The sequence below is a fragment of the Hypanus sabinus genome, chromosome 16 (assembly GCF_030144855.1).
Source record: "Hypanus sabinus isolate sHypSab1 chromosome 16, sHypSab1.hap1, whole genome shotgun sequence".
Classification (NCBI taxonomy): Eukaryota; Metazoa; Chordata; class Chondrichthyes; order Myliobatiformes; family Dasyatidae; genus Hypanus; species Hypanus sabinus.
Genome location: NC_082721.1, coordinates 71,026,473 through 71,051,507, shown reverse-complemented (window position 1 = coordinate 71,051,507; position 25,035 = coordinate 71,026,473). Strand labels below are relative to the sequence as shown.

Sequence of the window (25,035 nt, the reverse complement as noted above, 5' to 3'; positions counted from 1 at the left end):
CCCACATTTCCAACTGCTCTGTATGCTGGTGTATCGTTTGACAACTTTCCTCACTATCCACAACTCTGCAAATTTTTAGTATCATCTGCACATTTACTATTCAGATTTATGTATGAATAATGAATAGGTATCAATTATAACTGACGTTTTGATGACGAACTCTGCCCATTCAGATTCAGGACTATGTAATTTCCTCCTTTATCTTTGAGTGGTCCTACCCTCTCCCTAGTGATCCTTTTGCTTTTAATGAATGTATCAAAAGCCTTACACTTTCTTTAATTCTACTCACCAAGATGATTTCATGATCCTTTTTAACCTTCCTGATGTATCCAATTTCAGCTTCCTAAACCTTACATATACTGCCTTTTCCTTTTTGACTAAATTTATAGTATCTCTCATCACTCAAAGTTCCCAAACTATGCCATCCTCATCTTTTTTCCCCTCACAGGAGCAAATTGATCCTGGCTTCTGACCAGCTGGTGTTTAAGCTACTCCCACATGTAAGAAGTGGACTTGCCCAGTAACAGCTGCTCCTAATCTACTCTCCCTACCTCATATCTAAGTGCAGCTGTGATATTCATCCTTCTCTATTACATCTGAAGCATCCGAATCCTGAAATATTAAGCTGTCAGTCCTACCCTTTCTTTAGCAAGTCACTGTAATCGCTGTGATTTCACAGTTCCAGTACTGTTGAAATTTACCCTGACCCAGTTTAGCATTTTCCCTGAGCTTCAGTGTTAACCTTGAATTATGATCATTGTTCTCAAAATGCTTTCCCATTCCGACCACTTAGCTAGGTTTCCAGTGCAAAGAAAACAAGGTCTAATGCAATTCCTCCTTTATTCAAGAAACCATCTTGAATGCACTGAAGAAATTCTGCCCTGCCTAAGCCTTTTGCATGCAAAAAGTTCCAGTCAATATTGGAGAAACCAAAGTCATCCGCTACAACTGTCCTGTAAGATCCTTCCACAATCTGCCTGCATATTTGTTCCTCTATATCCTACTTGTTATCGAGAGATGTAGTATAATCCCATTATGGTATTTCTATGATGCCCTGTCTAAGTGCAGCTGTGACATTCTCCATCATCAGTAGTACAACTGCTGCACTCTTTTTTGTCCTTCGCTATCATGTCTGAGACATCGGGTCATATATTAATACCTCTGAACTGCGGAGGTTCACATTGGAGGCAACTGAATGTGTTTTCACTTTTAACACCCTCACTACTGAGAAAGTCCCACAATCAGCAGAGAGTCATGCAACCTGCAATGCCATATTGTAATCTATATTGTTTCTATTTTCCTTCTGGGTTTCTTATAGGTCCAATTATTAAAAGAAAATAAATGTTCTAATTTGCAATCAGCCCTGAAATTCCATACAGTTTTTTAACATGCTTGCTATCTGCTCTGCTATTCCATCATGGCTGATTTATTATCCCTCTCAATCCCATTCTCCTACCTTCTCCCCATAGCCTTTGACTCCCTGACTAATCAGGAACCTATCAACATCAACTTTAGATATACTCAATGATGTGGTCTCCGCAGCTGTGGCAATGAATTTCATAGATTCACTACTCACTGGCTAAAGGAATTCCTCCTCATGTCTGTTCTAAATGGATGTTCCTCTATTCTGAAGCTGAGCCCTCAGGTCCTACATTCACCCATTATAGGAAACGAGGTATTCCATCTGCCATTTCTTTGTTCTGTCACCCTGCAGCCTCCCTGCTTCCTCAACACTACCTGCCCTTCCACCTGTCTTTGTATCATCTGAAATTTTGGCCAAAAAGGCATCAATTCCGTTCTCCAAGTCGGTGACATACGGAATGAAAAGAAACGCCCCCAACACCAATCTCTGCACAGCACCACTCGACAACCAACCAGAAAAGGCCCCCTTTAATCCCACTCTTTGCTTCCTGCCTGTCAGCCAATCTTATCCATGATAGTATCTTTCATGTAATTCCATTGGTTCTTGACCTATGGCCTTGTGTAGTATCTTTGTCTATCCTGCCTGTTATTTCCTCAAAGAACTCCTACAGATTTGTCAAGCAAGATTTCCCCTTAAGGAAACAATGTTGATTTAGGCCTATTTTACCCTGAGGACCCTAAAACCTTTGCCTTAATAATGAGCTCCAATATTTTCCCAACCACTCAAGTCAGACTGACTGGCCAATAAGTTCCTCTCCTCTGCCTCACTCCCTTCTTATAGAGTGGATTGACATTTGCAATTTTCCAATTTTCCAGAACCAATCCAGAATCTAGTGATCCTTGAAAGATCATTACTAATGCCTCCACAATCTCTTCAGCTACTTCCTTCAGAGTCTTGTGGTGTAGTCCATCTGGTCCAGGTGACTTATCCACTTCAGACCTTTCAGCTTCCCAGGTATCTACTCTGTAGTATTAGCAGCTACACTCATTCCTGACATACTGCCAGTGTCATCTACAATGAAGACTGATAACACAATACTTATTGAATTGGTCAGCCATTTCTTTGCCTGCCCCCTCATTACTACCTCTCCAGCATCATTTTTGCAATGGTCCAATATCCACTGTCACCTTGCTTTTACTCTTTATATATCTGGAAAAAAACTTATGGTATTTTATTGGCTAACCTTCCTTCATATTTCATTTTTTCTCTCCTTATGCCTTTTTTATGTGCCTTCTGTTTTTTTTTAAACTGTCCAAACCTCTAACTTCCCATTAGTTTTTTCTATATCATATGCCCTCTCTTCTCTTTTTATACTGTCTTTGACTTCCCTTGTCAGACACGGTTGTCTCATTTTCCCTTTTGAATACTTCATCATCTTTATTGAGAGTCATAGAGCAATATGATATACGTATATATTTTGCGTCTCATGAATTGCCCTCAGAAACTTCAACCATTGCTGTTCTGTCATCATCTTTGCTAATGTCTCCTTTCAATCAATTTTGGCAAACTCCTCTCTCATGCCTCTGTAATTCTTTTTACTCCATTGTAATACTGATAAATCTGACTTTATCTTCTCTGTCTTAAAATGCAAGGTGAGTTTTATAATGTTATGATCACTGCCTCCTTAAGGCTTCCTTTTACCTTTACCTTTAGCTCCTTAATCAATTCTGGTTCATTACACAGCACCCAATCCAAAATTTTCTTTTCCTTAGTGGGCTCAACCACAAGCTGCTCTGGAAAGCCATCTTGTAGGTATTCTACAAAGTTTCTTTCTTGGGGTCCACAACTTTTAAGATCCACAGCTTTTGGATCGGTATTTCCTTCACTTACCTTAGAATCCTTATAGCTTCAATTTTGCACTTTCTTTTATGCTGTCTCTCATTTAAAACTCCACTTTGCAGCTATTTTATAGATGGGCAGAAACTTAACTTTGTTTTGATACACACTTAAGATGGAATTCATAGCTCAGCACTCTCTATTAGAAATATAGAAAACCTACAGCACAATACTCTTGTGGCAACCATTTCAGCCCTGGGAAAAAGCCTCTGACTATCCACACAATCAATGCCTCTCATCATCTTTCACCTCTATCAGGTCACCTCTCATCCTCCGTCGCTCCAAGGAGAAAAGGCCGAGTTCACTCAACCTATTCTCATAAGGCATGCTCCCCAATCCAGACAACATCCTTGTAAATCTCCTCTGCACCCTTTCTATGGCTTCCACATCCTTCCTGTAGTGAGGTGACCAGAACTGAGCACAGTACTCCAAGTGGGGTCTGACCAGGGTCCAATATAACTGCAACATTACCTCTCGGCTCCTTAACTCAATTCCACGATTGATGAAGGCCAGTATACCATACGTCTTTTTAACTACAGTGTCAACCTGCGCAGCTACTTTGAGCATCCTATAGACTCAGACCCCAAGATCCCTTTGATCCTCCACACTGCCAAGAGTCTTACCATTAATACTATATTCTGCCATCATATTTGACCTGCCAAAGTGAACCACTTCACACTTACCTGGGTTAAACTCCATCTGCCACTTCTCAGCCCAGTTTTGCATCCTATCAATGTCCCGCTGTAACCTCTGCCAGCCCTCCACACTATCCACAACACCTCCAACATTTGTGTCATCAGCAAACTTACTAACCCATCCCTCCACTTCCTTATCCAGGTCATTTATAAAAATCATGAAGAGTAAGGGTCGCAGAACAGATCCCTGAGGCACCCCATTGGTGACCAACCTCCATGCAGAACGTGACCCATCTATAACCATTCTTTGCCTTCTGTGGGCAAGCCAGTTCTGTATCCACAAAGCAATGTTCTCTTGGATCCCATGCCTCTTAACTTTCTCAATAAGCCTTGCATGGGGTACCTTATCAAATGCCTTGCTGAAATCCATATACACTACATCTACTGCTCTTCCTTCATCAATGTGTTTAGTCACGTCCTCAAAGAATTCAATCAGGTTCATAAGGCATGACCCGCCCTTGACAAAGCCATGCTGTGTACTCCTAATCATATTATACCTCTCCAAATGTTCATAAATCCTGCCTCTCAGGATCTTCTCCATCAGCTTACCAACCAGTGAGGTAAGACTCACTGGTCTATAATTTCCTGGGCTTCTCTACTCCCTTTCTTGAAGAAAGGAACAGCATTTGCAACCCTCCAATCCTCCGGAACCTCTCCTGTCCCCATTGATGATGCAAAGATCATCGCCAGAGGCTCGGCATCTCCTCCCTCGCCTCCCACAGTAGCCTGGGGTACATCTCATCCGGTCCCGGCAACTTATCCAATTTGATGCTTTCCAAAAACTCCCAACACATCCTCTTTCTTAATATCTACATGCTCAAGCTTTTCAGTCTGCTGAAAGGCATCACTACAGTCACCAAGATCCTTTTCCATAGTGAATACTGAAGTAAAGTATTCATTAAGTACCTCTGTTATTTCCTCTGGTTCCTCACACACTTTCCCAGTGTCACACTTGACAGGTCCTATTCTTTCACGTCTTATCCTCTTGCTCTTCACATACTTGTAGAATGCCTTGGGGTTTTCATTAATCCTGCCTTCTTATGGCCCCTTATTGCTCTCCTAATTTCCTTCTTAAGCTCCTTCCTATTAGCCTTATAAATCTTGTAGATCTCTAACATTACCTAGCTCTCTGAACCTTTTCTTCTTGACTAGAAGAAATAATGGTAATGATATTCTCATCCTCCCCATCTAGCTCAATTCTTAAAATGTTTAACAGTTATTTGACACTACTGGATGGACTGAGACAAGCTGAGGACCAACTTTGTAATTCTCATACAATTTTTTAAATTCCACAGCATAGATTCTTCAGTCTATTACTTACCCAATCAGTGTTTACCAGTAAATTCACACACGTCCTATTGTTAAAATTTCACCATTGGAGATGTCTGTTTAACACTTTCCTCAGTGTATTAGTCGAGATTTTAGTTAAAATTTTCCTCTTCTACCCAATATGGTGAACTGTTGACAAAAATACATGTGGCAGAGAACAGGCCTCATCTCAGCTGGGGTTCAGGCTACGCTAGATGTGGAGGGGGATGGGAGGGTAGTTATGACTGGAAACCTACATTTGATCAGAGAAATGTGGATGGTCACATTTTGAAATGTATAGTTAAGCAGCTATTGTCAAAGTTATAGGTAGTGGGTAAAGGCAAGAGTTAGCCTAGGACCACAAAGCTGTACACAAAATGCTGTTAATTCCCAAACAGTGGGATTTGGGACAAGTGTAGGGAAGTGGGACTAGCTCAGCTAGGCACCTTAGTTGGCATAAACATGTTGAGCTGCAGGACCAGTTTCTTTGCTGTATAAATCTTATGAATTTAAAGCTATGATTGTCATAGAACTTTGAAATTGTAGTTGCACTCCAGACTCTTTAGCTACAGCTTGGTCAATCCCCCTTTCTTGTCCTTGGGTGAAAAGAAGCTTAGCTTGAGAATCTGGCAATGCATCTTTGTAATGAATTTTTGGGAGACAGGTGAGAGTGAATAAAGGCTGCTGCTTCCAATTTCTTTGGTTGTGAGAAATCACTACTTTTCTGTTCTGTTTCTCCACTCTTTCCCCTCCTTTGAGAGTGTGCCTTGATTGCAAAATAGCTCAATTTGCAGACTTTTGCTCTGTGTTCTGTTGGTTCTGACCCTTGGTTTCTAATATTAGTGTGGACTGTTTGGAGCTTAGATTTATTAACTAGCCAGATAGGAACTTGGAGGTGACTAAGTGGTTGGGGTTTAAGTGTTAGCAGGGTTTGTGATGGAAATATGTTGGTGTTCAATGTAATAGTAGCATTTCCTTGTTTTCAGCTCTTCAGCTTCCATTAGCAAATGATGCAGGCAGCCGCTCATCTTCATCAGAAACCTCACCACAACACCACCCACCCCCTTCACGCCCTCGGCACATGCTCAGCCTCCCACAACCTCTGCTACAGAAGAGTATGGAAAGGTAAGAAAAGGCTGTATATTACACTTTGTGTAAAGCAGCAGTACTATTTACCTGTTTAAATCTTGTAGTATAGCTGAGCTCAAATTGAAGGCGGTGTCCAATTAAGCAAGATTTATATTGTGGTTTTTTCACACTAGCTGGCCAAGGCTGATAGCTGAAGGGATTTATGTGGTTTTGAGATCTAAAAGGAACAAGTTCTTTAAACAATATAACTAGAGCAACATCTATTTCATGAATTCACAGTGACTAAAGCATGTATTTTTCTCAGAAGAAAAGCTTTGAGCATTTGCTTAACTTACTTCCTGAAACATAAAAGTGTGTTCAGCTGTTTCACTTTTTTCGCAATTTGTGTTACAGTGATTTTGGACCCTTGTGCTTTCTTCCTTGTCAATGAGTCATCAAATGGTTTTAGCACAAGAAGGCCATTCAGTTCATCCAATTTGAATGACTAGTGTAATCACACTCTCATGAGCATCTTCTGTTTCTGTTGTCCTTTTAAGACAGTATCCTTCATTCTATATTGTCTCTTCTCATTCATCCTACCAAAATACCAAATATTACATCAAATTTCTCCTCACAAACTTCATTTTGGTAGTGTGCGCATTTCAGCAGCCTGTCTATGACTTGTCGCAATCCATCTCTTCCCTTCTCACATTGAGCAATACTGCCAAATTTTTTACTACCTGAAATTTCAGAAATTATAGTTTGTACACGAATCCATTTAATCAAAACAAAGCAGTGGTTTCAAAACTGATCCCTGGGGAGTATCACTCTTCATGTTCCTTCAGTCAGTAGAACAACCACTCACCATAGTCCTCCCTGTTGTTAGCTTTATCTCTTTTCCAGATTTGTTTGTTCGTCCTTTGTTCTTCTAGATACATACTGCAGGTAATCCAAGTACATGGGAGGACAGGAATCATTGATTTCAGGCAGATCATGAACTTCCTTTTTAAGTTTGAAGTTGTGACCTTCAAACTTCCTTTTCCTCCAAAAAACAAAGGCTATTTTGGCAACACACGCAAAATGCTGGAGTTGCTCAGAAGGCCAGGCAGCATCTATGGAGAAAAAATTATAGTCAGCGTTTCAGGCTGAGACCCTTCAGCAGGACTGGAGAAAAGAAAGATGTGTAGATTTTAGTTGATTTAGAAGTTAAAGGAGGGGAGAGACAAGCACAAGGTGATGGGTGAAACCAGGAGGGTTGTAAAGTTAATGAAGTAAAGAGCTGGGAAGTTGGTTGGTGAAGGATACAGGGCTGGAGAAAGGGGAGTGTGATAGGAGAAGACAGAGGGCCATGGAAGGAAGAAAGGGAAGGGGGAGGAGGGAGGCAATGGTCAGGCAAGAAGATAAGGTGAGAGAAGGAAAAGGGGATGGGGAATGGTGAAGGGGGGGCATTACCAGAATTTTGAGAAATCAATGTTCATGCCATCAGTTTGGAGGCTACCCACACAGAATATAAGACGTTGTTCCTCCAACCTGAGTGTGGTCTCATTGCAACAGTAGAGGAGGTTTATGGATTGACGTATCAGAATAGGAAGTGAAATTAAAATGGTGGCCACTGGGAAATCCTGCTTCTTTTGGTGGACGGAGTATAGGTGCTTAGCAAAGCGGTTTCCCAATTTATTTTGGGTCTCACCGATATACAGGATGCTTCACTGAAAGGGTACAGAGGAGATTTACAAGGATGTTGCCTGGATTGGGGAGCATGCCTTAAGAGAATAGGTTGAGTGAACTTGGCCTTTTCTCCTTGGAACTAAGGAGGATGAGAGGTGACCTGATAGAGGTGTATAAGATGATGAGAGGCATTGATCGTGTGGATAGTCAAAGGCTTTTTCCCAGGGCTGAAGTGGCTAACTTGAGGATGCAGTTGTAAGGTGCTTGGAAGTAAGCACAGAGGAGATGTCGGGGTAAGTTTGTTTTGCACAGAGAGTGGTGAGTTCGTGGAATGGGCTGCCGGCGACAGTGGTGAAGGTGGATATGATAGGGTCTTTTAAGAGACTCCTAGATACGTACATGGAGCTTAGAAAATTAGAGGGCTATAGGTAACCCAAGGTAATTTCTAAATTAAGTACATGTTTGGCACAGCATTGTGGGCCGAAGGGCCTGTATTGTGCTGTAGGTTTTATGTGTTTCATCGATATACAAGATGACACAGTATGTGACCCCAACAAACTCATAGATGAAGTGTTGCCTCACCTGTAAGGACTGTTTGGGGCCCTGAATAGTAATGAGGGGGGAGGTGCAGAGGCAAGTGTAGCACTTGTTCCACTGAAAGGATGAGTGCCAGGAGGGCGATCATTAGGGAGGGACAAGGGAATCAGGTAGGGAATGATCCCTGCGGAAAGCTGAAGCGGGAGGGGGTATGTACTTGGCGGTGGGATCCCATTGGAGATGGTGGAAGTTTAGAGAATTATCTGGTGGGGTGGTAGGTGAGGACTAGAGGAACCCTATCCCTGGTAGGGTGGCAGGAGGATGGGGTATGAGCAGACATGCATGAAATGGAAGAGATGCAGTTGAGGGCAGCTTTGATGGTGGAGGAAAGGAAGCCCCTTTCTTTGAAAAAGGAGGACATCTCCTTTGTTCCAGAATGAAGAGCCTCATCCTGAGAGCAGGTGCAACAGAGATGGGAGGAATTGAGAGAAGGGGATGGAGTTTTTACAAGTAACGGGATGGGAAGAGGTATAGTCCAGTGGGTCTATAATAGACATCAGTAGATTAGCTGTCTCCAGAGATTGAGATGGTGTGATTGAGAAAGGAGAGGGAGATATCAGAAATAGACCAGGTAAATTTAAGGACAGGGTGGAATTTCGAGGCAAAGTTGATTAAGTCGCAAGCTCTGCATGGGTGCAAGAAGCAGCAACAATGCAGTCGTTGATTTAGCTTAGGAAAAGTGGGGTACGGACATCAATATTCCACGTAGCTGACAAAAAGACAGGCATAGCTGGGACCTATGCAATTGCCCATTGCTATTTTGGATCACTGAAAGTGATTCTAAATTTCTTCGGAAATCAAAGTGTCCAGTGCAGGTGAAGAAGAAAAATAATTTACTTTGGTGGGCCAGCTAGGAGATAATAGCTGCTTTATTTATAATCTTCCAAACATTCTTAGATTCTGGAATGGTTGCTAAAGGATGGAAAGTACAAACAATGACTCCATTACTTCAGAAGGGGAAGGAGATGGTAGAGCCAGATAAATCAGAGAGATTTAAGATGCTGTTAGATGGACAGCACATGGATGAAAGAAATATGGAGGGCTATGTGAGAGGGAGGCATTAGATTAGAGTAGGTTAAAAGTTTGGCACAACATTGTGAGCTGAAGGGCCTGTATTGTGTTAATGTTCTATATCCTATTGACCTTTTATTCTCATTTTGATAGGGAAATGCTAGAATCTGTAATGAAAGCTGTAGCAGAACACTTAGAAAATAACATGATTGAGCAAAGTTAATGTGAATTTAAGTTTGACTAAATCTAGTTTCCAATTGAATTGATGAAAGGAAAAGAGTAGATGTGGTATATTGGATTTTTAGAAGGCTTTCTATAAATTTTACCCAAGAATCTGCTAGCCAAAGTCAGAGCTCATGGAGCTGGGGATAATATACAGATTGAGCGTTAGCAGATAGAAAAGAATGAGCTGCAAATGGTTCATGTTCACTTTGGCAGGTTGTGACTAATAGGGTACTACAAGACTCGGACCTCTACGATACACAACAAATTCATTAATTTGACTGAGTAGATGAAAAACATAATATTTCCAAGGTTGCTGATGAATCAGAACTAAGTGGGTTATGAATAGTGATGAGGGTGCAAAGTGGCTTCAAGGAGACAAATGTAATCTTAAGTGAATGGGCATGAATGTGGCAGATGGAATGCAATGTTTAAATTTGTGTGCTTATCTTTGAAAGAAAAATTCAGAAATGCTGTTTTTACAGAGGTGAGAGAGTGAGATATTAGTGTATCCATATCATTGAATGCCAACATGAGGTGCAGCAGGTAATTCATATTGCAAAGGTCATTATGTCATAGAGTTCAGAAGCAGGTCCTATGGCCCACCATGCCGACCATTAGCTACATATCTGTCCTAATCCTATTTGCCAGTAGTTGATTAATTGCCTTCCATGCCGTAGCAATTCAAGTGCTCCTCTAGATACTTCTTGAATTTCTCTGCCTCCATTAGCCACTCAGACTGTGAGTTGGAGATTCCAACGACTTCCTGGATGAAAAAAAAATTCCCAGCTTCCTTCTAAATCTCTTAAAAACTCAGCCTAAATTTGGTCCCTTTACTTTTGAGATCTCTGCCATGGGGGAACATTTCCCACTCACTATGCCACTCATAATTTTGTTAATGTCAATCAGGACCCTATTGGCCACTTTGCACCAAGAAGAATAAGCATTTTCTCTCCATAAAAGAAACATTTCTTCTATATCCTTTCCAGTGCAATCCCTTCCTTTAGTGTGGTGAGGCTCAATTGTACTCCAGCTGTGGTCTGACAAATACATTAGTAAGTTGTACCATAACCTTCTTGCTTTTATATTTACTGCCATGATTAATGAAGGCAACTGTCCCATAAGCCTTTTCACCATCTTATCTGCTTGTGCCACCACCTCCATGGAGCTTTGAACTAGTTAGTGTACAGAAGGTTTTCTGTTCCTTAATGCTTGCTCAAACCCTATTATTTAAAGTATATATGACCTTTACATATTTGTCCTTCCAAAGTACAACACCTCATATTTAATAGGATTAAATTCTATTTGACAGGTAACTCAGACTTAGGATCTCTGTGTTTACGTTTAGTTCCCTTCCCAATTAGCAATTTCTTTAGCATTCCTAATTACTTACTATAGCTATGTAAATCATGCTTAAGCATTACACCAATTCTTCTTCATCTCAGACAGTGGCAATCTCTCACCACAAACTGCCAGGCATTGATCTGTAAGACAAAGCCAAACCACCTACCCTTAACCCTTCGATGGCATTACCTTCACAGAATCTTCTTACAATTTGTGAATCATATACTAGAATATCCAAATTCTTTTACAGCTTAGAGCTCAGCCATTTCTTGCTTTTTAGATGCTGTACTTTTCAAATTCACTGCCAAAATAAGTAATTTAACATTTTCCTATATTGTACTCCATATGCTAGGTCTTTACTTGCACACTTAACTAACTTAAAACCCTTTCTTATGTCTTCTTCACATCTTACTTAATTTCACATCAACACCAGATTTAACGACCATATCTTGTGCATCTCCATTTGAGTTAGTCAAGTGAAAGCTTCAACTTCAATCTCTGTGCCACAGCATCTGTGCAACACCAACCACTAAAAGACCCTGCTTCTGGTTGACCACCAATCCTCTGCCCACACCAGTATCTTACCTCCTGTGCTATGAGCTTTTCTATAATGACTTGTTGCAACACTTTATTAAAACCTGGTTCCTTTTGATCACAGCATCAAAGAATTCCAATTACTTAGGGAAGCATGACTTCACTTTCCAAAACTATGTTGACTTAATATGATTACTTTGAATTTTTCCAAATGGTCTATGCAACACCTGAAGTAATTGCTCTCAACATTTCCCATTGACCCATGTTCTACAGTTTCTTCTAATTCTCCTTTGTATAAAGAGATTGATATTTTCCACTCTAATGGAACCTTTCTTGAATCAAGTGAATTTTGCAGAATTAAAAGTAGTGCATCAATGATCTGGCTAGCCAGTTGCTTAAAGAACTGAGGATGAAAAGCCCCCTGGACTTGGGCACCTATCAGCATGTAGTTTGCTTGTATAGTAAAAATTCAATAATCCAGCATGCCTGGAGCTTTGGTGGTACCAGATTCGTACATTTTCTGAATGTTATTTCTCTTCATACCTTAACACTTTTTAATTCGCTTTTTTTAAGATGTTGTTTAGTGTAATAAATATTCTAGTGAATCAGTTAAGTTGAAAGTGGGCATGGGAGCCAGGGTCCTAGTGAGTGGAGGGAGAGTGTAAATTTTGTAAGTGAATGGTAGAATCTGGGAGAACCAGTGACGATGTGGGGAGAATGAAGTGACTATAAGTAGGTGCTTGACAGTTGGCATGGTCTCTGTGGGTTGGAGGCCTTTCTGTGACTCCAGTCTTGGAATGGCTGAGTAAACTTGAGGGGCTGGGCCATTTCTGCACCTACAGTTTACTGCAATTTATAAGGCATTGGTGAGACCACATTGGTGAGTGCAGATTTGGTTTCCTTAACTGAAAAAAAGAACATCTTACAGAAGGAGTACAGGGAAAATTCATCATATGAGGAGAAATTGAGTAGGTGAGGCCTCTATTTGGTAGTAAGAATAACGAGAGATCACCTCATTGAAATGACAAATTCCTTAGAGAGAATGTTTCTCCGAGCTAAGGAGTCTAAAACTGAATGCCACCATTTCAAAATAAAGAGCAGGTAATTTACTGCTGAAGTTCAGAGAAATTTCATCATTCAAAGACTGGAGTAAAGTGGCTGCAGTGTTCACTGAGATCTTTAACATCTCACTTCAGCAGTGTGGTGCCCAAGAAGAGCATGGTGATCTGCCTCAATGACTATTGCCCAGTTGCACTTACATCCACAGTGAGTAAGTGTTTTGAGAGGTTGATGGTGAAACATCAACTTCTGCCTGAGAAACAGCTTTGATCCACTCCTATTTACCTGCTGGAGCAACAGGTCCACAGCAGGTGCCATCTCATTGGCTTTTCACTCAACCCTGGAACATCTGCACAGTAAAGGTATATACATCAGGATGCTCTTTATTGACTGCAGCTCAGCTTCCAAATCATTATTTCCTCTAAACTAGTCAATAAGCTCCAAGACCCTGGCTTCCAATGCAATTGGATCCTGACCCCAGTCAGTTCGGATTGGCAACAATGTCTCCTTCATGACCTCCAACAGCGTAGATGCACCACAAGGTTAGTCCCTTGCTCTGCTCCCTTTACACTTACGGCTGTGTGGCTAAGCACAGCTCCAGTACCATATTAAAGTTTACTGAGAACATCACTATCGTAAGCCGAATCAAAGGTGATGAATCAGCGTATAGGAGGGAGATTAAAAATCTGGCTGAGTGGTGCCATAACGGCAACCTCTTACTCAATGTCAGCAGGACTAAGGAGCTGACTGTTGACTTCAGGTGAAGGAAACCAGAGATCCATGAGTCAGACTTAAGAGAGGTGGAGGGGGGGGTCAGAAATTTTAAATTCCTCAGTATTATTATTTCGAAGGTCCTTCCCTGGGCCCAGCATGAAGGTACAATTTTGAAGAAAACACGACAGCGCCTCTACTTCCATAGGAGTTTGCAGAGATTTAGCATGACATCTAAAACTTTGCTGAGCTTCTGTAGATGTGTAGTGGAGAGTATATTGACTGTCTACTTCACAGCCTAGTATAGAAACATCAATGTTTAATGGAGAATCCTATAAAAATTAGTGGATATGGCCCAGGCCATCGTAGGTAAAGCATTCCTAACCTCTGAGTGCATCTGCATGAAATGCTGTTGCAGGAAAGCAGCATTCATCATCAGGGACCTCCACTGACCAAGACACACTCTTGTCTCACTGCTATCATTAGGAAGAAGGTACAGGAGCTTTGGGACTTACATCACCAGTTTCAGGAGTGTTATTACCCTCAGTCATCGGGCTCTTGTACCAAAGGGGATAACTTCACTTGCCCCATCATTGAAATACTTCCACAACCAGTGGACTCATTTTCAAGGACTCGTCATCTCATGTTCTAGATATTTATTGTTTGTTTATTTATTTATTATTTCTTTCTTTTTGTAATTCTATGTTCTGTGTATTTCAACAATGTGATGTTTTCTGGACTCTGGTTGAATGCCCAGGTTGGGCTATCTTTCATTGATTCTGTTATGGTTACTATTCTATAGATTTATTGAGAATGCCCACAAGAAAATTAATCTCAGGGTAGTACATAGTCATATATACTTTGAACTTTGGTGACTGGAATTCCTTACTCTAGAGGCCATTCAAGCTTAGTCATTAGAAATTGAGATTGATAAAGTTCTACATATTAAACCCTATGTTGTAGGGTTAAATGTCTTCTTTACTCCACCCTTTCAGTCTGTAGCATGAAAACACTGTCTAATCCGCAGTAGTGTCAATGATCACAAGATCATTTTTGCATGAAGGAGGATGCTAACCTAATTTTTCCCATCTTTCTTACATAACAATTACACATTGGGCCCGCATGCTGGCCTTGATCATTCCTTACTGTGAAAAATTCTAGATATAGAGCAAGTCCTTTCTAGAAAGAAACATTTCTTAAATCTTCTGAACTTAGTTTTTTGATCTAGCACTCTCCATGTTGTTGCCATGTGCTTGCTTACTGCCTTCTGTTGCAAGAGAAAAGTTCATATCCCCTATTTTAAACCCTCAGTCACAACTTTACAGGTGTGCTGCTTACAAGTGAATTGCAGTAACAGAAGCTGTCAGAGTCATGAGTTGTACTGCCTACATTAGGAGAATGAAGTGATGCTGCTTGCTTGACCCTGAAATGTATTTCTGTTTCATCAATGCGTGAAAATCCTGCAACTTCAACTTACCGCACTGCGATAACAGAATGAGAATCAGAATCAGGTTTAATATCACCAGCATATGTTGTAAAATTTCTTAACTCTGCATCAGCAGTACAATGCAATACGTAATAACAGAGGGGAAAACTATGAAAAACTATGAACTATGGATTAAATAAGTAGTGCCAAAAGTAGTGAGGTAGTGCTCATTGGTTCAATGTCCATTCAGAAATTGAATGGCAGAGGGAAGAAGCTCTTCTCCTCTCCCAGGGTGTGACTGTTGGATTTGTTGATTGGACAGGTTAGAGGATCTGGTGATAGTTGGAAGATGCTGAGGTGGTGAGTAAACCTGTGATAAATAGGAAAGTGAAATAGTTAAAGACATTCAGCCATCATGTTACTGAACGGTGAAGGTTGGCGACATATACAGTATTTGCGTTTACATTTTTAATCTTATTGAGCGGTTTGCATGATGATAGAAAAGGGGAAAGGAGAGTCAGTGATTCTTGGAGCACAGAAGCTGTTAGAATGTGTAAATGAGCAAGGAAGTTTGAATGTCTGACCCAGTGACAAATTTCTGACAGTGTTAAGAACTCTGTAGAGCTATCCACAGTGATTTTGTTGATGACATGAGGAATATGAAGTGCATCTTCTCCATCAACCTGTCTACCTGTATTCTACTTTCAGAGAGCTTTTACATCTTGTGCAACACACTCCAGGTTTTACACAAGCAGCTTGACAAGATATTGTTGGGACAGTACATGCCGTGTTCGGAGGAAATGATCATTTGGCTTTTGGGGCAAAAAGCTTTGGCTTTCATTCTAACTTTTCAGCTTGTTTGGAGTCTGCCAAAATCTTTATCTTGTTTGTTTTTACAGCATAGAGATTGAGCAGAAGCTGCAAGAAATCATGAAACAGACTGGGTACCTGACAATAGGAGGGCAGGTAAGAGATATAATACTGCTGTTTGTATTTTATTTGAAGGGTGTTGGAACTGTGACCTGGCTCTAGTAAGAAAGCCCCAGTTGTGGAAAAGTATCAGTACATAGAAAATGTGTCTTTAAGGTTTTTAGTTTCTATATACCATTTATTTATCCCTGGTTTAATTTTGTTTTCCATATTTTTTCATGTGTTTTATCTCTTTATGTGATGTGAAAACTGATATTAAGCATTAACTGAGAAAGCTTTCACTTTCCTTATTTCCAGCATAAGGTGATTAAGAGTTCAAGCTTGACACCCATTTCACCCTAAATTATTTCTAAACACGATGGTCTTGTTCCTAATATCCAGTGTTGATCCTTTATCTGAATTTCTGTTTTTGCAACTTGTGCAATATTTGTGTTTGTTACACATTTCTCCCATTCTCTAGATGTTCACTTTTGCCCTTCAGTGCCTATAAAAAGTATTCATCCCTCCCCTTTGGAAACTTTCATGTTTTATATTGTTTTACAACATTGAATCACGGTGAATTTAATTTGGCTTTTTGACACTAATCAACAGAAAAGGACTCTTTTGTGTCAAAGTGAAAGTAGATCTCTACAAAGTGATATAAATTAAATACAAATATAAACTTAAAAATAATTGATTGTGTAAGTAGGTATTCACCCCCTTTAGTATGACACACTGAATCATCACTGGTGTAGCCAATTGGTTTTAGAAATTTCATAATTAGTTTATGAAGTTTCATAAAGAGATCACCTGTTTGCAGTCAAGATGTTTCAATTGATTATAGTAAAAATACATCTGTATCTGGAAGGTTCAACTTGCTGGTGAGTCAGTACCCTGGCAAAAACTCCACCATGAAGACAAAAGAACACTCCAAGCAACTCTGCATATAGGTTGTTGAAAAGCACAAGTCAAGAGACGGGTGCAAGAAAATGTCCCAAGTCACTGAATAAGCTTTCAGTGGTTCATCTTGCTAGATGCACTTTGTCTTGACTAGATTAATCAAGCAAATTTAATATGTCCTTTTTAAACAATCATTCCAGCCAAACCCAATCTGGCTTCAACATTATTGACACAAAGGTTTTATCTACCTAAAATAATTGACAGAGTAATTGTCCTTTACTTAATCAACGTTATAGCTAAGCTGGTATAAACACAAGAGATTCTGCAGATGTTGGAAATCCAGCATTTTGTGTGTATAGCCAACCTAGTATGGTTACTTTTTCAAAAAAATGTGGCCTAACTTTGCCCAGATAACAAGGCAGAAACTTGTTTCTGGCGCTCTTAAAAGAATATCCATTGATACTTGTAGGTTAAAGAAGGTAATGTCAATGTTCAAAGGTGCAACTTAATATCAGAGAATGTATACAATATTCATCCTGAGATGCTTTTTCTCCGCAACCAATTTCCATTGGTTCTTTTTCCTGATGCGATTTCTTTCAAGACAGCTGTGCCCTGACTTTTACTAGTGCATTATGTAGTTAATATTTTAATGAAAAGTTCAGCCTTCCTGACTGTATCCTAGTCAACTAATATACAATCTATTTTTACAAACTTTTAATTAAGGTTCCACATTTGTAACTCCCAACTGTTGGATCATTTTCTCCTATTACCTGTTAATATCAGTAGTCCTGATTCTATGTTTGCCCAATTGTTTCCTTGTTGTAAAGAGCAGTCATTGTCATCTGAGCTCTGAGGTCTATAAAGTCTGGAGTTACATTATGTAAGCATTAGTGACCAGTTTATTAGTTAAAAACTGCTTGAAAGCTTTCATCACTTTGCTGATTGGACAGTAGTTACCCCTGCTCAATAAGGTGTGATGAACAGGATGTACACCTGCAGTTTTTCATGTTATCAGTTCATGGTTGGTGCATACAGTGGGCTGAAAGGCCCATTTTGTACTGAATGTCTGCCAATTGCATATCTAATATCATGGTAAAATGTTACAGATCAGAGTTTATAATTGACCATTGCTTCTTGCATTTGTGTCAGCGATATCAGGCTGAAATCAGTGACCTGGAAAACCTGGGTGAGATCGGCAGTGGTACATGTGGACAGGTCTGGAAAATGAGATTCAAGAAGTCTGGACACATAATAGCTGTGAAGGTGAGTAAGGCATGTCTAACCAGTTTGAATGAGAGTGAGGAGATATTCAAGTGTTTTGTTTCTTGCTTTCATTACCCTTCTGGAAAAAAATATTTTCAAAAGCAGAAGGAAAAATTCTGTTATCCAAGATTACTGTTTATTGATGAACCGTGAAAATCAATGAACGTTCTTCAGTGTATTTGAAGCTGTTTGTACCTGGTTTTCACTGGGGTGGACAAGGTTGAAACAGAATCAGTTTTATTATTGCTAACGTGTCATGAGATTTGTTGTTCTGCAGCAGCATTACGGTGCAAAACATAAAAATATTATGTTACAAAATAAATAATGCTAAAAATGAATAATGAGGTGGTGTTCATGAATTCATAAACCATTCAGAAATCTAAATTGAAGAGGGGAAGAAGCTACACACACCAAATGCTGAAGGAACTCAGCAGACCAAGCAGCATTAATGGAAAAGAGTAAACAGTTGACGTTTTGGGCCAAGACCCTTCACCAGAACCAGAGAAGAAAGATGAGAAGTCAGAGTGAGAAAGTGGGGGTAAGGGATGAAGAAATACAAGGTAGTAGGTGATAGGTGAAACTGGGAGGGTGGGAGGGGTGAAGTAAAGAGCTAGGGAGTCGATTGGTGAAAGAGATAAAGGGCTGGAGAAGGGGGAATCTAATTGGAGAGGAAGAAACAGAAAGGGGAGGAGCACAAGGGAGGTAATGGGCAGGAAATGAGATAAGGTGAGAGAGGGAAATGGGAATGGTGAGGGGGAGTGGGCACCATTAATGGAAATTTGAAAAATCTGTGTTCATGTCGTCAGATTGGAAGCTGCCCAGAGGGAATACAAGGTGTTGCTCTTCTAATCTGAGTGTGGCCTCATTGCAGCAGAAGAGGAGGCCATGGACTGACATGTCGGAATGGGAATGGGAAGTGGAATTAAAATGTGGCCACTGGGAGATCCTACTTTTTCTGGCAGATGGACCGTAGATTCTTGGTGAAGCATCTGCAGATTTTCTTGGTTATGAGGGGAAGAAGCTGTTCTGAAAGCATTCATTGTGAGTCTTCAGGCTCCTGTACGTCTTTCCCAATGGTAGTAACACAAAAGGGGCATGTCCTGGATGCTGAAGGAGTTTTGTGATGGATACCATCTTCTTGAGCCACTGTCTCTTGAAGATATCCACAATGGTGAAGAGGGTTATAGCTGTGATGGAAATGGCTGAATCCTTCTTTGCCCCAATTCAAAAACTTAGTTTTAAAATACAGGGCTGTCCTTATCCCTTTATATAAATACTTTGAAACTTAAAATTATGGTTACTACCTGCAAAGGGCTCACCAAAGATGCCTCAACCACCTGGCCAACTCCATTCCCTAAGTCAGTGCCCCATCTCTTGTCAAACTACCTACATATAAGCACAAAATGCTCTCCTGGATGTATTTCAAAATGCCCTTTGCCTAGTCCTTTTCCATTAAAGCAACTCCAGTTAGTATTGGTAAACCTACTCTAACCCTATCCTCTACAACTCTAACCATGTTCTTCTTGTACTTCTCTCTGTGATTTCCTGTATACCTCCACCTTATCCCCTGTTAACTGTTGGGGGGCCTATAGAAAAGGGGCAAAGTTTTTGCCCCTTTCTCTATTCCTAAGATCTACTCTAGCAGCCTCATTTGAAGAGCATTTTAAGGCATCTTGCCTCATTACTGCAGTGATGCTCTCCCTGATCAAACAACGCAATGCCCCTTTCCCTTTTGCATTGCTCTATCGTGTCCGAAACTTTGAGATGTTGAGTTGCCTGCCCTACCCTTCTATCAAACATATCTCAGTGATTCTATCAAAATTCACTTTCACGTGCTTTTGAATGCTCTGGGTTCATCTGTTCACTCAGGCTCCTTCCATTAAGACAAATGTAGCTTGACCTTTCAATCCTGTTCATAGAAACTTGGGTGTATTCGTTGGTAAGTCGCTGAAGGCCAAACGGGCAGATGTAGCAAATAAAAAAAAAATGGAAAGCGGTATGTTGGCCTTTGTTACAACAGAACTTGAATGCTAATACTTCCTTACAGCATAGGTGGAGACAATTTTCCTCATCAAATCAGTTCCATCATTGATTTTTTTGTAAACTAATTTTCTCTCACATGGGATACCACCTGGTGGTCCTGTTTATTATTTATTGTAATGCCTGCACTTTTTTGTGCACTTTACACAGTCCTGTGTAGGTCTGTAGTCTAGTGTAGCTTTCTCTGTGTTGTCTTTTTACGTAGTTCAGTCTAGTTTTTGCACTGTATCATGTAACACCATGGTCCTGAAAAATGTCTCATTTTTACTATGTACTGTACCAGCAGTTATGGTCGAAATGACAATAAAAGTGACGACTTGAGATAAATCAGTCTTATTGTAATTGTGTAAAGAAAGTTGTAAAGAACTACAACACAGAAACAGGCCCTTTGAACTATTAATCTGCCAAGTCCTATTGACCTGCACCTGGGTCATAGCCTTCCATACCTCTCCTATCTATGTACTTTTCCAATCTTCTCTTAGGTGTTTAAATCAAGCCCGCATTCACCACTTCCATTGGCAGCTCATTTAATATTCTCACTGCCCTCTGAATGAAGAAGTGCCTCCTCATGTTCCATCAAGTGTTTTACAAACATAGTAAAAACTACAGCACAATACAGACCCTTCAGCCCAAAATGCTGTGCCAAATGTGTACTTAGATTAGAAATTACCTAGGGTTACCCATAGCCCTCTATTTTTTTAAGCTCCATGTACCTATTCAGGAGCCTCTTAAAAGACCCTATTGTATCCACCTCCACCACAGTCACACAGCCCATTCCACACACTCACCACTCTGTGTAAAAAAAAACACTTACCCCTGACATCCCCTCCGTACCTGCTTCCAAGCACCTTAAAACTATGTCCTCTCATGTTAACCATTACAACCCACTATCCACACGATCATCATCTTATACACCTCTATCAAGTCACCTCTCATCCTCCGTCGCTCTAAGGAGTAAAGGACAAGTTCACTCAACCTGTTCTCATAAGGCATGCTCCCCAATCCAGGCAACATCCTTGTAAAATTCCTCTGCACCCTTTCTATAGTTTCCACATCCTTCCTGTAGTGAGGTGACCAGAAATGAGCACAGTACTCCAAGTGGGGTCTGACCTGGGTCCTATATAGCTGCAACATTACCTCTTGGCTCTTAAACTCAATCCCATGATTGTTGAAGGTCAATGCACTGTATGCCTTCTTAACCACACAGTCAATGTGTTTTACTTTTAACCTGTTTGCATCTGCCCTATCTGTACCCCTCATAATTTTGTATGCCTCTGTCAAATCTCCCTTCATTCTGCTTTGCTCCAGGGAATAAAGTCCTAACCTATTCAACTTTTCTGTATAACTCAGGGCCTCAAGTCCTAGCAACATCCTCGTAAATTTTTTCTGTACCCATTCCTGTAGGTAGGTGACCAGAACCGCACACAGTATTACAAATCAGGTCTCACCAACATCTTATATAACTTCAACATAACATCCCAACACCTGTACTCAGTACTTTGATTTAGAAAGGCCAATGTGCCAAAATCTATCTTTATGACCCTATCAACTTGTAATGCCACTTTCAAAGAATTATGGATTGGTATTCCCAGATCTCTTATTTCCTGTAATCTAATTTTCTCTTACACATGATATCGGTTAAGTCAAAGTTTAAAGTTCAAAGTAAATTTATTACCAAAGTACATGTATGTCACCAAATACAACCCTGAGATTCGTCTTCTTGCAGGCACTTAAGGATAAATCCAACAGCATAATAAAATCAATGAAAAACCGCATCCTACAGGATGGGCAAACAACCAATGTGCAAAAGACAGCAATCTGTGCAAATACAAAAGGAAAAAAAAATCAGGCAATAAATATTGAGAGCATGAGAGGAAGAGTCACTGAAGGTGAATCCATAGTTTGGCCTTGCAGAAACTGATGGCATACAAACCTTGCCAAAGCTGGCTTGTATCTGATTCCATGTGTAACCTCAGTTGGAATTGTTTTCTTGCTTCTCACCTTCCATAGGTTGTACACGGACTTCGTGTATAGTTCTGGATTACCGGCCTTGAATGCCACAGGTCTTGCCCTCAGCAGACTACAAATCTCTTGATTCATTCATGGTTTTTAGTGTGGGTATGTCTGGTATGTTTTCAAAGGCACACATCATCCACACAGGTTTTGTTGAAGTCAGTGATAACTGTGGCATTCAGAGATGAATCCCTGAATGTTGTCTAATCCACCAATTCAAAGCAGGTTGTAAACACACCTCTGCCCCCCTCGATCATACCTTCTTGATATGCTTCCGGGGCACCATTAAGAAGGCAGCTTGTGCGATCATCTCCGATGGAAATCATCAAATATTCCTGTTTCAGACTGCTATAGCTGAATTCCACAGCTACAGCCATGGGCAATACAGTAATTAATATCTTTTTAAGGTGTTTAAAAAATCTATCAGTACTCAAAGTCGACGAATCTCGGATGGCAGTCTCTAGTTGCTAGTGCAGTTCCCCTTTAAGATAGTGGAAGAGAGGATGTTGCAATGGATTAAAAGTTTATTTAAGAAGAGGGTTCCAACTTCCACTACTGGCTATTCCCTTGGCAAAGGCACAGTCTGTGGTAAATAAAATCAAAGACCTCAAAGCAAGATTGTTGTATCAGAGGGATATCAGAGGCAATTGTGTTTTTAGTTTTACAGAGACTTAGTTGTGTCCTGGCATTCCGGATGCAGCAACATAGCTCGCTAGCTTCATGATTTACCGCCAAAATAGGACTGCTGAGTCTTTCAAAGGCAGAAGAAGTAGAAGCATAGAAAGCCTACAGCACAATACAGGCCTTTCGGCCCACAATGCTGTGCCGAACATGTACTTACTTTAGAAATTATCTAGGGTTACCCATAGCCCTCTAGTTTAATAAGCTCCATGTACTATCCGGGAGCCTCTTAAAATACCCTATTTTAATGCCACTGCCTCCACCACAGTCACTGGCAGCCCATTCCACGCACTGATCACTCTCTGCGTAAAAATACTTAACCCTGACATCCCCTCTGTACCTACTTACAAGCACCTTAAAACTGTTTCCTCTGCAAGTGGACTGTGCTTTATGATTAACTCCTCATGGTGCATGAATGTGGTGGTTTTTCCCCAGTGCTGCTCACCCTACCTGGGACATCTCACAGTCAGTGTCATCCATTTTATTTGCTGCTTGAGTTTTCAGCCATCATCTTGGTAGAGGTGTATATCCCACCTCAGGCCCATGTCAAACAAGCTCCAGACAAACTGGGCAATGTCGTCAACAGGCATGAAATAGCATATCCTAATGCCTTCCCCATCATATTGAGGGTTTTAATCAGGCTAGCTTGAAACAGTTTCTAAATAATTATCATCAGCCTTATCACTTGTGGAACCAGCGGAGCCAATTCACTGGACCACTGTTATACTACCATCAAAAGCACTTACCATGCCATCTCACACCCACACTTTTGAAAGTCTGATCATCTGGCTGTACCTCCTGGATACAGGTAGAGACTGCAGACTGCAGCACTAGTAGAGAGGACCAAGAAGGTATGGACAAGGGAGGTGCAAAAGAGCTTATAGGACTGTTTTGAATCAGTAGACTGGACTGTATTCAGGGATTCATCTTGGAGTCTGAATGAATTCACCACAGCCATCACTGACTTTATTAAAGTCTGTGTGGATTAGTGGGTGCCCATGAGAACATACTGTACATACCGGAATTAAAAGCCATGGATGAACCATCAGATCGTAGTTTGCTAAGGGTTATATCTATGGCATTCGAGTCTGGTAATCCAGGACTACACAAAAAGGCCAAGTATGACTTATGGAGAATGACCTTAAGGGCAAAAGACAACTCAGATTGAGGTTAGAGGCAAAATTGGATGTCCATCTACTCTGGCAGAGTTTGCAAGCCATTACATCTTACAAAGCGAAACCTACTATGAATGGCAGTGATGCTTCACTCCCAGAAGAGATCAATACCTTTTGAGCTGCTTTGAAAGGAAGAATAAAACTAAACTCCTGAGGATCCCTGCAGCATCCAGTGACACTGTGAACTGTCTCAGAGGCTGACTTCAGAACATCTTAAGAGGGTGAACCCTTGCAAGGTGACAGGCCCTGATGATGTAGCTGGTAGGGCTCTGAAAACCTGTGCCGACCAGCTGGCGGAGTGTGAAAAGATCTTGTTACAGTCAGAAGTTTCCACCTGCCTCAAAAGGGTAACAATCATACCAGTGCCCAAGAAAAGCAGGGTAGGCTGCCTTAATGACTATCATCTAGTAGCACTCACATCTACTGATGTGAAGTGCTTTGAAAGGTTTGAAAGGTGAGAATCAATTCCTGCCTTAACAAGAACCTGGACCCACTGTGAATTGCCTATCACCTCAGTAGGTCTACAGTGGATCCGAACTCATTGACTCTTCATGCAGCCTTGGATCACCTGGACAATGCTATTGTGTAATATTGTTGTTTATTGACTACAGTACAGTTCTGATCAAAAAGCTCCAAAACCTGGGCCTCAGTACCTTCCTCTGCAATTGGATTTGTAGTCTCCTTACTGGAAGACCACAGTCTGTGCAGATCGAAAATTAACATCTCCAACTCACTGATAATCAACACTGGGGCATGTCAGATGTGTGTTTAGCCCATTCTGTACTCTCTCTACACCCATGACTGTATGGCTAGGCACAGCTCAATTCTGCTGATGACAGAACTATTGTTGGCAGAATTTCAGATGGTGATGAGAAAGTGTATGGATGGAGTGAGATAAGTCAGCTGGTGGAGTAGTATCACAGCATCAACCTCGCGCTCAACGTTGGTAAGACCGGAGAATTGATTGTGAACTTCGGAAAGAATAAGACAAGGGAACACAGATCAGTCCTCGTAGAGGGATCAGAAGTGGACAGAGTGAGAAGATGTTAAGTTCCAGGGTGTCAACACCTCTGAGGATCGATTCTGGGCCCAGAATGTCGATGCTGTTACAAAGATGGTACAGCAGTGCCTATATTTCATTTTGAATTTGAG

At 40.8% G+C, this 25,035-nt stretch overlaps 1 protein-coding gene across 3 annotated transcripts in view; it reads left to right on the top strand.

Moving 5' to 3' along the window:
* map2k7 (mitogen-activated protein kinase kinase 7) overlaps positions 1 to 25,035 on the top strand; it is a 103,635-nt gene that overhangs the window by 48,024 nt on the left and 30,576 nt on the right. For all 3 annotated transcript variants that reach the window (XM_059992082.1, XM_059992083.1, XM_059992084.1), the window contains 3 exons: positions 6,249 to 6,387; positions 15,802 to 15,868; positions 17,861 to 17,974. In XM_059992082.1, the coding sequence (XP_059848065.1) occupies positions 6,249 to 6,387; positions 15,802 to 15,868; positions 17,861 to 17,974 (320 nt within the window). The remainder of the gene's footprint in view (positions 1 to 6,248; positions 6,388 to 15,801; positions 15,869 to 17,860; positions 17,975 to 25,035) is intronic.